The 13,988-nt window shown below is 37.5% G+C and overlaps 1 protein-coding gene across 5 annotated transcripts in view; it reads right to left on the minus strand.

The window, feature by feature from the left end:
- Positions 1 to 762: 762 nt before the first annotated feature.
- pparaa (peroxisome proliferator-activated receptor alpha a) overlaps positions 763 to 13,988 on the minus strand; it is a 29,097-nt gene continuing 15,871 nt past the window's right edge. For 4 of the 5 annotated variants that reach the window (XM_047803805.1, XM_027151205.2, XM_027151210.2 and 1 more), the window contains exons 2-7: positions 10,753 to 10,997; positions 10,085 to 10,242; positions 7,946 to 8,084; positions 6,867 to 7,066; positions 5,070 to 5,535; positions 763 to 1,422 (exon numbers count right to left, since the gene is read on the minus strand). In XM_047803805.1, coding sequence (XP_047659761.1) covers positions 1,178 to 1,422; positions 5,070 to 5,535; positions 6,867 to 7,066; positions 7,946 to 8,084; positions 10,085 to 10,242; positions 10,753 to 10,993 — 1,449 coding nt within the window. In that variant the 5' untranslated portion in view covers positions 10,994 to 10,997 and the 3' untranslated portion in view covers positions 763 to 1,177. Of the gene's footprint in view, positions 1,423 to 5,069; positions 5,536 to 6,866; positions 7,067 to 7,945; positions 8,085 to 10,084; positions 10,243 to 10,752; positions 10,998 to 12,793; positions 13,510 to 13,988 lie in introns of those variants that run through there. The other variant, XM_027151209.2, reaches the window with a different exon arrangement.

The following is a 13,988-nucleotide window of genomic DNA, read 5'->3' on the forward strand; positions in this document are numbered from 1 at the left end:
TGAGTATCTATACAATAGATTTTCTGATACATTGAATAAAAACATTCATATAATTGTGTAATTACTGAGCAGAATTGTAAATCATTTAGATTTTAGCATATGGTACTATTACCAAACAAAAGGCTGGCAGAGTCAATTCAACCATACAGTAATACTCTTTTTCTAATAACACAGGTTTCCTACTTTCAAAAATAAATAACATCCATTAATAATAAAAACTGGAGTGCTATACAGTATAATATAAAGTTGTAATACAAAACTACTATACAAGTTTCTTTATGACATTTTAAATGAGGTATTGGTCCTACATGAGTTCTGTGAATTCTAGCATGAAAATCATTCTTCATATTCAGAACAGACTTATGAATATATTTTCTATTTGGCACACACTGCATTCAGAAAACATTAAATGACTGTTCACTCAAACAAGTCCTAATAGTTTGTAGAAATATTCATACAGTAAAGAGAAGTGTTGCAAAAAATGTATGGAAGAAAGTAAAATGTACCCATTTTACAATTCATCTCCAAATATAGAACGTAAACATGAAATGTGGTCAGAAAGAATCAGAAACATTAGCCAAAATTTACAATAACACTTTTTGCACGATAATCTCCAAATGTGTTCTGAAGAAAAAGTGCGTGCTATACATGTCAAAAAAACAGAGTACATATTGTGCTAGGTGGAGACACTTTTAAAACTGGGAGGATCCAAAAAGGAGGTTGGAAGCAATTTTAATGTCAAAAATTAGGCATACCAGTTAATGAAGCGAGATACAGTTTTTATTTATTTGTTTTTTTTAATTGTTCTTTTTTATTTTATTTATTTTTTACTGTTAATATAATAATAACATAATTTGGACATTTTAGTTAGAAGCCTTATTTAAGATCTGTGAAACTTAACAATTAAAAGTTTGACCATTAGTGAAATTTCTAAAAGATGTGCAAACTTTCACACAGCTTTATCATTCCCTGTGGTGAAATCATAACTTTTAAGTAAAAGGCACTGCATAAAACTACCTGCTTACAGGTTTGGCCACTGGGGCTGTATATTAGTGTACAACCATACAGTTATATCAGAGCAGGTTAATCTGTTAATCCACTAGCAAGTTAATCTGTTAATCCTCATTTTGCAGTCTTGAAGATGGAGAGCATGTAGTTCCACCCTGTAGTTCAAAGTTTAGTACAAATCCTTATAAATTTCCTGCAGTAGTGGATGGAGAGAAGTGTCCTGTGTTTCATTAATGTCCTGCACCAACTGTGCATGCTCTGTTACCAGCTGCCGAAGATCAGCTAGTTTCTGCAGAAGCTTGGGGAAGAGCAAGGTGTCGTCTGGGTGGTTCGTCTGCAGGTGGAGCCGTAGAGCATGAATGATACTTTCTTGAATGCCTTCGACATGTGACACGTTTCCTAGTCCTGGTCGGTCTGCAATAGTTGGGGGCGGGTTGGTGTTGGGATTGGGGGTGGTAGTATGTCATGGGGTAACAAAAGACAGAGAGAAATATATAAATAGTGTAAAAGGAAAACTGACCACTTTTTCTTTAAGTAAATTAATGACCACATATGGAGTGCATTGCATGTCCTGTTAAACAGGGACATTTTCTGTGAAAGAAACAGTGAGCATATAGCAGGCTGTAGGACATATAGAACCCTGCGGCTGCAGCTGGAGTAAACACTCATGGAAGCTGTAGATATTTTTGCTGAAGAAGGAAAATAAAATCACCAAAGACACTCTGAGCCAGCTATTATTATGTAACCTTATTCAAACACCCACTCAGTACTGGAGATGAAAACAGTAGAGAAGGAAAGCCCTTACATACAGCTTATACTTGCAGCTCATTAAGTTCTCATACAATGAACAGTAATCAGTTTCTTTAAGCAAAATAAAACTTTCTGACACAATGTGTGCCAGCAAATAACATATATAAAATTAACACTGGTGCATCTTTCTGTTCTTTTCTACCAAATGTTTATTTGATCTTTTTTCCCCCCACTGGACACATTTCTAGCCCACTTAAAAACAGTTGTGTGGGGTTCAATTTTAGCTACCACTCTAAGTGTGCAAGTGATCCAATTCCCATAAGGTTGTCTTATTAAATGTAATGGTGCTTCCTGTTTTACAATTGCAAGGAACGACTGGTTGTACATGGCAAGATAAGCAACATTATAGCCAGTAAATGAGACACAAGAAATCTACATTATATGGAGTAGAGACTACAGTTCATAAAAAAAGATTGAAAAGATTTGAATAAGCAAGAAACTGCATACTGTGTGTTAAGCATATAATTGCACATTATTGTAAATGCATAAATTACATGTTTTGTTAAATTATGAAGTGAACGATTTACAGTGGTGTGAAAAAAGTGTTGGCCCCTTTCTGATTTTTTTTTTTGGCATGTTTGTGACACATTAATGTTTCAGATCATCAAACAAATTTAAATATTAGTCAAAGATAACACAAGTAAACACAACATGCAGTTTTTAAATGAAGTTTTTTATAAGGGAAAACAAAATCCAACCCCACATGGCCTTGTGTGAAAAAGTGTTTGTCCCCCTGTTGAAACATAACTTAACTGTGGTTTATCACACTTGAGTTCAATTTCTGTAGCCACACCCAGGCCTGAGTACTGCCACACCAGTTCGCCGATCAAGAAATCACTTAAATATGATCTGACTGACAAAGTAAAGTAGACCAAACGATCCACAAAAGCTACACAGCATGCCGAGATCCAAAGGAATTCGGGAACAAATGAGAAAGAAAGTAATTGAGATCTATCAGTCTGGAAAAGGTTATAAAGCCATTTCTAAAGCTTTGGGACTCCAGCGAACCACAGTGAGAGCCATTATCCACAAATGGATAAAACATAGAACAGTGGTGAACCTTCCCAGGAGTGGCCGACTGACCAAAATTACCCCAAGAGCGCAGTGACGACTCATTCAAGATGCCACAAAAGACCCCACAACAACATCCAAAAAACTGCAGGCCTCACTTGCCTCAGTTAAGATCAGTGTTCATGACTTTACCATAAGAAAGAGACTCGGCAAAACTGGCCTGCATAGCAGAGTTCCAAGACAAAAACCGTTGCTGAGCAAAAATAATATTAAGGCTTGTCTCAGATTTGCCAGAAAGCATCTTGATGATCCCCAAGACTTTTGGGGAAATACTCTGTGGACTGACGAGACAAATGTTTAACTTTTTGGAAGGTGGGTGTCCCATTACATCTGGTGTAAAACTAACAATGCATTTCAGAAAAAGAACATCATACCAACAGAAAAATATGGTAGTGGTAGTGTGATGGTCTGGGGCTGTTTCACTGCTTCAGGACCTGGAAGACTTGCTGTGATGAATGGAACCATGAATTCTGCTGTCTTCCAAAAAATCCTGTTGGACAATGTGTGGCCATCTGTTCGTGACCTCAAGCTGAAGTGAACTTGGGTTCTGCTGAAGGACAATGATCCAAAACACACCAGCAAGTACACCTCTGAAAGGCTGAAGAAAAACAAAATGAAGACTTTGGAGTGGCCAAGTCAAAGTCCTGACCTGAATCCTATTGAGATGCAATAGCATGACCTTAAAAATGTGGTTCATGCTCGGAAACCCTCCAAAGTGGCTGAATTACAACAATTCAGCAAAGATGAGTGGACAAATTCCTCCACAGTGCTGTAACAGACTCATTGCAAGCTATCGCAAATGCTTGATTGCAGTTCTTGCTGCTAAGAGTGGCCCAACCAGTTATTAGGTTTAGGGGCAAGCACTTTTTCACACAGGGCTACGTAGGTTTGGATTTTGTTTTCCCTTAATAATGAAAACCTTCATTTAAAAACTGCATGTTGTGTTTACTTGTTATCTTTGACTAATATTTAAATTAGTTTGATCTGAGACATTGTGACAAACAAGCAAAAAAATAAAAACATCAGGAAGGGGGCAAACACTTTTTCACACCACTGTATATCAATTTGGCATTTTCTTAAAGTTTTTTTGAAGTTACCTGTGCTACTGTATATTTATTGTATATTCTTTTTTGTATCGTATATACTTTATTAATTTTTCCCAATTTGTATTCACCCACATTTCTTTTCAGATTTTGGCCACACCACGTTCTAAGATCTATCCACATATTTTTAAGACTCTTCAAGTCAGGGGCCCGTGAGGGAAATTCCAATAGCTTCACTTTGCCTTTTTTGATGTAGTTCACAGTGGATTTTGTGCTATGCTTTGTTTCATTATCCTGTTATAGAAGCCAGTTTTGTTTTAGTTTCAGTTTATTGACTGTCACATTTGTTTCTAGAAGTTGCTGATATTTACTAGATTAATTGGTCCATCTACCCGTGCAGTGCTTGATGTGCCTCTGTCTGCGACATAACCCTAAAGCACAACACATCCATCCAGTTGCCAAGGTACTCCCATAAAATGCTGTTCCTTCTTTACTCCTAACATATTTGGTGATTGCAACTAAATAATTCAGTTTTACAATCAGTCCAAAGCACCACTTTATTAAAAGCATCTGTCTTGTCACCAAACTTTTGTCATGAAGTTGCAGGAAATGTTTCCTTCTGAGGACACTTCCATGCAGATCGTGTTTCTGTAAGCAACTTTGCAGAGCCGAATGGTGCACTGCCACTCCTGTAGGTTCGTAGTGTCATTTGAGGGTTATTTTCTGAGTTTTTTCTGACAATTTTCATCTTGATCTTGCCCTCACTTCCACAGCTCCTCTTACATACAATTTCTAAATTATATTTCAGAGGGTGTTTACTGTGAGCTGGAAGCACTATGATATTTTTATAGCCGTTCACTGCTTTGTAGGCATCAGTTAGCATAGTCAGCAGCTTAGAACTCATGTTGAGTGATAACACAAGATTTGAAGAGATTTATGTTTTCTTCGCTCCACTTTAAATTTAATTTTTTTTAATATAGCTGGGATGCTCTGGCCAAATCTTTTGTACACACAACAGATCAAATTCAATCCATATACAATTTGAAAGTAATTTGTTAACTAAAACATGACACTGTCTTTACACTATAAACAGAATTTTCATTTCATCAAATATAAAGCACTCATTCTAAGACTTACCGCCACAGCAGATAATGGCAGCCACAAACAGTGCCAGGTCACTGTCATCCAGCTCCAGAGCATTGAATCGCATGGCAAACTGGAACTTGGATTCTATCATATCACTGAAAGGCTTGCGGAGACTCTTAAGAAACTCACGGGTAATGAAGCCGCTGCCCCGTGCCACCAGCATCCCATCCTTGTTCATGCATGATGCCAGCAGGGCAAAGAAAGCTTCATGCACTCCATACTTTAACAGTGTCACCTGGTCATTGAGGTCGAGGCTAGGGAAGCCAGGCACAGCTTTTGCAAACTCAGTAAGCTGCGTGACTGTTTCAACCGATATGTACTGACAGCAGTGGAAGATGCGGTCCTCAGTCTCCTGCCCCTGGACAACTGCAAAGTCCTCTCTTCCCTCACTCAGCATTTGGGTGACCAGAACAGGCTGTGCCTGCTGTAGTGTTTCCAGGTCATGAATGACAAAAGGCTGGTAAAAGCATTGCAGGGGGGAAAACATGAAACGATAATCACTACTAGCATTAATGTAATCAATGGTGCAGTAAATAGCAACTGTACAAGCTCAGGATGCACACATCATTCTAATCCTTATAACTAAATATGTCCTTTGTACTATTTTAGCTGCTTAATAATTCTTATAGTTACAAGGTAATATTTTTAAATTGAATACTTGTATAAGCAGCTAGGAGGCACATTATTGTGGAAAGTTTGCCATCATAAATCAAAATAGAAAATGTTTTAATTTCTATTATTTAATTCATCAGGCAGTCGTGATGAAGTATTAGCATGGTCACATCACATCTACAGCTTCCAGGATCAAACCGGAACCGAATTAATTACTTTCATGAATATATAACTTCATATTATGCATGCAGGCTTAGTATTTTTTTCTCTATCTTAAAAGATGGGCCAAGGAAAAAGGCTGCAAGGAAGGATACTTTGGCTTAAGGTTCTATATACATTAAATATGTGACTTTTTTTTATGTAACTGTAATCTAAAAAACATGGAAAACCCAAAAAAGAGCAATAGTCAGAACACATTGGGTCAGATCACAACACGTCAGAAGATCACAACCTAACTAACCTCGTGAAACTAACAATACTTCGCAGTTAGCATTGCATTCTCATGGAATTTTAAAGTCCATAAACCCAGAACTGCAGGTGGTGTTGTTATAATATATTAATGTAACTTACTCATCCACTTGCAAGTTATAGAGTATTAACATAAATTACATTTTCAACTTCTTGAAAAAAAAGCGTATAGTTTATTAACCTCTTCAACTATATAAAGTGATGTGACATACGGCTAAGTACGGTGACCGATACTCAGAGATTGTTCTCTGCATAACCCATCCAAAGTGCACACACACACAGCAGTGAACACACACACTGTGAACACACACCCTGAGCAGCTGGCAGCCATTTTTGCTGCCGCGTCCGGGCACCTCAGTCATGGCCGGCCCGAGACTCGAACACACAACCTTAGGGTTGGAGGCTAACCATTAGGCCATGAGGAACCATTAGGTCTCTAACCATATATGTAGTTAACAAGTGAGGAATTTTTTCCCCTGAAAAAAGAGACTATTCTCGACTAACTGACTGTTATGTTGCTGTTCAGATTAAAGACAACAATAGGCTGAAATAACCAGTTCCCAAGAGAGGAGTGTATGCATATGTAATGATAAATATATTAGTATATATTAAAATGTACTATTAAAAGAGTGTTACAGACTACAAATTGGTGTAAATGTATGAAGAAATATAACAATAATGTGCAAATGAATGAAATGTAATGCTCACTGGCATGTCGGTCTTGCCAGTGAGAAAACCTCGTGCTTTAGCCTTATTCAGGTGGAATTGTTTAAGATAGGCCTCATGGATTTGGCTGGCCAGAGTCTTCCAGTCATCCAACTGCATCTTCCTCTCCTCTTTCTCAGGGATCTGCAGTTCTGCTCTGAGCTTCAGCTTCTCAGACTGTGGCATCCTCCCAAAACGAATGGCTGTAATGAGGACAAACACTATAGGTATGATTTCATTAAAAACACACTATCTCACATAAACAAAGGTAAATACATGCACGCACACTCATGCAAACACATTTAGACAGCATACACATTGGCAGCCAGCCACACAGGCACACAGAAAACACATTAGAGAATTGTCAACATGCCACCATTCCCTGGTAGGGTACAAGTTGGCAGATGGCCTAAGTAGGTATAATATAAGTCAGAACTCATTCTGAAGCCCTGAATAGGAAGGTCACAAACTGCTCCACAGTCTGCACATGTCCTGTACGTAATCTCTATATGCTGGTCAAGGCCGATATATGCGGGAGTATTTGTAGTGAAATTTTTTGTCCTTGACAAGTTGATGAAATCAAAGACCTTTGGCAAAAGTGGACATTGTATCTCCATGTCATCCAGGTTATAGGTGATTGAGAAAAAAACGAAAAAAAAGAAAAACCTGTCTTTGTCACTGGCCTAAAATTGAGAGCCACAGCATGAGAGATCTTTAGTATACAACATGCAACTCTGGAAAAAAGCCAGTAAAAGTTTTAATAAATATTAAATAAATATTTTAATAAAAAACTAATAAATTATAAAGAAAATATATATATAATATTATACACATTTTTATTGCTTTTGTTATTTGTTTTGATTTTACCAATAACCTTTAAAATAATGTATATTATTGGAAGAGATTCAGTGTGAGTGATTATGTTGTAGTTACCTACAAAGTGATTTTATGAAAGCTCTACCATATATAATGACCAATAAAGTAATCAGAGGGCATACCTGATTGTGAACCATAAACCTATAATAAACGTGTTATGGCTCTGTGCTTGAAAGCTAGAGCCATGATGTACATAGGACACTCACCGTTGTGGGACATGCCCACAGCGAGGCACTTGTGAAAACGGCAGTACTGGCACTTGTTCCGGTTCTTCTTCTGGATCCTACAGTTGCGCTCACACTTGTCATACTCCAGCTTCAGTCGTATGGTTCTCCTGAAGAAGCCCTGCAGAGAATTCATCCAGGAAGGCCCATTTAGTGAATGTTAAAGACGGCTTTACTTTTTTAATTTATGGGATCTATTTCAATATCCTAGTAGTAAATTTTGATCATAACACAGCATGTGTAGTAAATATGGATTATATTACCAGGTAGATTGCCCTTTTGATAAGGCATATTGTGCCATTTGCAATAATCTTTATTAACAATCTCCCTTAGTAGTAAAGGAAAACCAGAGGTATCCACCCACAAACTGTTTAATTTCAAAGTCCAGTCATGATAGTTCGAAACAGAGATGAAGCTGAAGACATCATCATGCTGTCAATATAAACTACTTACTGTTATCACCAGAATTCTTATTGTACAATTCATTATACAATTACCGTTCCTGTGTGTTTACCTGTGTGTATTATCTTTCCTTTCCTTGCTATTTAGGTTTTTATCCAATGAAAATTGGATATGACAATAAAATCTAATTACAAACATGACTGGTTGCCTCCTAAAATGGCTGCATTGAATTATATGTATGTATGTAATACAACTAATGATCACATAATGGGATGATGTTATAGGTAATAACTACTATTAATAGCCACTTATAACTACTAAGTTAATGCTCTTGCCAACTGTGTCTGAGGTCACATAGTTGGGAAAGTTTGAAGCAAGGTCAGAAAGGGAAACGTCAGACTTGTAGGAATTAGAAACATCCATGTACAACAAATTATACTTTAGCCTTTATGTCATTGCATAATAGTAGTCTGAGCTATTTTTTTAGTTTGTCAGCGTACGTGTGTGAAAGGTCCAGTGAGGCTCACACCAGACAGATATTTGCATCAAGTCATGAGATCTACATTTTAAAATAATTCATGTCAGCTGCTTAGATACCACGTCACGGTTAAAAACAGATGTCTTTGCATCACAAGCATGAGTCAAAAACACGTGCATGGCCATGGGAACAAACATTCGCTCTACAATACAGTGGACACTGGGCTATAAACAGCTCATCTGATACACAGCAATCATACCAGGAGCCAAGGTAAGCTGTATGCCAGGATTAATAATGAACATATAACATGTACTCGTCCTAGAACACACTGTCTGGAGTACCCTGTATGCCTTTTGTACTCCTCAGTTGTACCTATTTGCAATGTGCTATTCATGCTTAAGCCAAAATGAAAAATACAAAAACAGACTCATCTAAATACTTCTGAAAATATCTTTATCTGTCACTATTATATAAGTTAAGATGTTGGCTCCCATTAAATGTGTTATCACTGTAAATATCAAAACAACAAATATTTAATCAAGTCCTCTGGCAAGTGGCATGTTACTGAGATTTTTTTCCCATCAAAACTAGTCCAGCAGATATGGAGGGATGGATTGATGAGATGAAGTTGGAACATGTTAAGGTTAATGTAAAGTTTGCTATCTGTATGCCTATAGCACTACACAGGCAATGTGCTGCGATTTATGAGATTTGTAAACCCTGGTGCCAAATAAATTGCTCTGTAATGCATGCTGTACATTTTTTTTGTATGTACCATGAGATGTATAACAATTTAAATGTTGAAGACATGCTGAATGCAGTCTGGAAATATACGCATTAGACTACTTCCATGTGCATAAAGCACTGCAATCTGCAATCAGGAATTGACTGATGCTTCTATTAAATCTTACCAGGCGAGGTTTTGCTGATTCGTTGTTATCCGAGTTTAATCAAGTGTTTACAGAACAAAGTTATTCCATGACCAAGTCACTATGACCTAAAATGTACATAGTATGCTTTTGCTTTGGTCAGTCGAGGGTTGCACTAAAAAGGATAAAATAACAAAATATCTTTACTGCAACCTCTGTAATACTTTTATCATAAAATCAATTTACATACCTAACATTAAGAGTTGTCATATTTTTAATACATTGTTGTGCACCAAGGCCTTGTGTGAACATTTGGCTGGTCCCCAGGAAGAAAACTGCATGAAACATTTGTGTGTATGTACATCTGCTAACCTTACACCCCTCGCAGGCATGCACACCATAGTGGAAGCCTGAGGCGCGATCAGCACATACACGGCACTCAAGGTTTAAGGTGCTGGGGTTGATCTCATCTTGTCCTGTGACTGCTCCACAGGTTGCTGAAGACGGACTAGAGGCCGGGCTCAAAACATCTAAAAATACACACATGCACATTTTCTTAAAGCATTTTGTAGTACTGTAAGAACTAGGAGAATTCTGAGTTTAAATGCTTATTTTAAGATATATATGCGATATACATTTCAACATATTTCAAGAAAAGTACAAGATGTTGTCTGTTACATTTTGACTGAAAACCCGCTGTAGCGCATAATAAGACTAGCATTTGGAATGTGTGTTTCATAAATGTATATGAAGGCACCAGTCTTTTCAGCATTGCTTTAACTCCTTAGCTTCAGAATATCACACAGTCATTCAGAATATCACACAGTCATTCAGTCATCATATGTATTATTCAGTAACCACAAAGAAAAAAACAGTATAAGGGATATCAAGTTACGAGAGTAAAGAAGGTAAGCTAAATCTTAATTTAAAAAGAAATTAAAAAGAGTATAAACATACATATACCTTTATTAAACTTTGATAAACACTTCTACATCTACAACATAATAAAACTTAACATGCAGTTGTATGTTTATAAGTACCGAGAGTAGCAGAGCTGTTGGAACTTGTGCTGGATTCCTGGATGTCAGGAAGGTATATCATGTTGAACGGGTCATCGCTGAAGGATCGAGAGATGTCCTCAAGCTCCTCCATTTCCTTGATCAGATCTCCACACAGAGGGCTGTCCAATCCTATTTCCCCCACTGAAGGCAAAGGGTTAAATGGATTGGGCACATCTACCATGGTTCTGGGCCACGGTACTGCAAGCACTGAATCACTCATCAAACTGGAGAAAGAAGAAGAATAACAAATTCAGATTACAAGGTTAATAAATAAAAGAGTCCACTAAACAGTATAAAGATCACATTTTGATTTGTTCTGCCAAATGGCACAGATACCACAAAGGTTCAAGAACCGGACAAACAAAAATCCATCACAGTAAAACTTATCCATGGGTGAGATGGATGGCAGTGAGCCTTTGGCATGTTTGCTATGAGATGTTCAGTGTGTCAAGCAGCTCACTGTCCTAACGGTAACAACAAAGGAGTGACAATATCTTATCTCACACACTGATCAAAGGTTAAGTCCTCCATGAATTAGTATAATACACTAAACATAGGAAAGTGATAATGATATAATAAAATATGTTTATTATCCCAAGTTTAAACAGAAAATTTCCATTTTAGAGAATCTGTGACATTACTTATATGTGAATTGATACCCTTACTGATGGTACTATTGATTATCACAATGCATCTAACACATCAAAATGAACATTATGTTGGAGTTTATTTAGCTGTCATTGATTTGACATGTCTATCCTACTGCCAATAAAAGAAGAGCAAATATCACATGACCAGTGCTCGGGGTAACTGTGTCACAGCTTAATGAAAAAGGTATCCTGATAAATCTTGCAATAAATATTCAACATCAAATAGAAAAATAATTTGTCCGCTGCATCATCTGACTGAAACCCTCACCACTGCTCCTGTGTTTCCAGTCTGAAAAAACTAATTGCAAGGATTTCCTCTTTGCTCTGTACGTAACATGTGAAGCTAGAAATCTTACCCAGTTGCTAACATCTTCCGTGCTGCAGCAATTTAACTGGAGAGCTAAAATGACCGTTCACTGAATTCTGTTCTGACTGATTCTTAAACATCCACAGAAACATTAACACATATTCCCTGAGCCTGGCTGTGTCAAACATGCACAGACAAGTGTTGCCACAAGCATTCTCACTGGGGAGGCACAGGCAGACTTCAGTTTTGAGAATGTAGGTCAGTAGTAATGGTGTAGTTGATGCATGGTTTTTTTCTAAAATAATACTCAAAATCTTTGCAAATATGCTGTTGCTTATTTCTTAAAAAGAAAGAAAGAAAGAAAGAAAGAAAGAAAGAAAGAATAAATGAATTTGCTTTGTTCTGTTTAACCCCTGCAGTTGCAGAGGAACTCTGCAATCATACAACCCTTATTCCCTTTTATTCAGCCTGCTTTTTACACACATCTGCTATGCAGCTTGTGAGTATGGTTGGAGCTTCATCTAATCCACCTTGGTAAGAATATATTTACATGGCAAGCACTTTTTCTAACGAAATATTACACAGGTTTGTGGCATCTGTTAGCTTCATGCTGGCCCTCTTAGCCAGCCTTGTTTCCTCCTTCTTCCTAGGCCAGGATATGGGATGTATTACTAGTTTACAGAAAATGGCGAATCCAATTTGCACAATCCATTCTACTGGAAGTGTGCAAGTCAACTCTGCCTTAATTTAAATGAAAGTGCACTTCCTTTGCCGGTAAGGAAGCAGTGTAGGGCAGTGATAGAACTGGCTTTTACTTACGGTTGTGAGTGGAGGGACTACACAGTCAAGACAGTATAGTCCTGGAAGTGGCAAATGTAGGAAAGATTTATAAAGGTGCAAATTGCTCTCTTGACTCTTCCTAGAACAACAAGTACTTGTGTAGCAGTTTTGTAGCAGAAAGAAAGAAAGAAAGAAAGAAAGAAAGAAAGAAAGAAAGAAAGAAAGAAAGAAAGAAAGAAAGAAAGAAAGAAAGAAAGAAAGAAATTCTACAACACAATGTTACCTGGTTGGGGCACAGACAGACAGGACTGGGGTCCAACATGCCAGATGAATATAAACCATGTCCAAAGCAGAGCACACGTGATACCTGCCTTATGAAACATGACTGTAGCCAAGTACAGAGAGATCATCAACAATGGAGACACATACTGTACCCTCAGCAGCCAGCACAACCACAACTTCATTACTCAACTGCATACTTTAAATAACCTGAAATTTATACATATGGACATTCTCCATCACCTAAACACATATCCACACCCTCTAGCACCTAATCTTTGGCTCTGCACACCAATTAATTACATTACTGCAACTGCAACGCATACTGTAATCTTATCATAGCCAGCAATCAGAGTATCAGAAGTGTGTGTAAGTCAGCTGCTTAGGTCTCCTGTTTCATGCTTAAGCAAGAGGAAGGAGAACTGAACCACAACACACACACACACACACGTGTTATTCCCAATGTTCAGCCAACACAGGCTACGTGCTGAAAAGGAAGTAGGCTGTGGAGGGTTATCACTTAGAAGACTGGGAAAGTAATAAAGCTCCATTAAACCCCTCTCTTCTTATTGTCCTCTAACTGGCCATGTTTCTCTGCCTAAACAATAGCTGAGAAATATTTTTGGGACCAGAGTAACAGGAAGAAATTCAATGTCTTTGCAGTAACAACAACAACAACAACAAAAACAACAACAACAACAAAAACACACACATTCCTTCTTTGAGATGACACTTCTTACTGATACAGAACACATGCTGGAATACCAGCTGAATATTATCTCAGAAGCATAACAAACAAACGTGCAAAACAGATTTATACAACCAAAAAAAACTTGTACAAATAGATTAATAAAGTTAATGTCTACAAAAACAGACTAAAAAACACATCGATGGATACATGATTACACCTAAACACAGTGCTGCTTACTGCAGGGAACAAAAAAAGACATTTTCCAGTCAAACTTGTCTTATGATCAATGTCTCACAGCTGGATGCAACATCAGACAGACAAGTGGAACCCACTCACAAATCAGTCTAAAAGGCAAGAATATTTAATTACAGAAAGAAAAGCAATGCATGTTTACATGCAGATACTGTATAATCCTAAAAAGGAGAGATCTCCCTTTTCACTGAAGAGCCCTACTTTATAAACTCATATCTATAAGACCCTCAGGTACCCTTCACCACCAGGAGACAGC

Source organism: Tachysurus fulvidraco, chromosome 19 (genome assembly GCF_022655615.1).
Source record: "Tachysurus fulvidraco isolate hzauxx_2018 chromosome 19, HZAU_PFXX_2.0, whole genome shotgun sequence".
Taxonomy (NCBI): domain Eukaryota; kingdom Metazoa; phylum Chordata; class Actinopteri; order Siluriformes; family Bagridae; genus Tachysurus; species Tachysurus fulvidraco.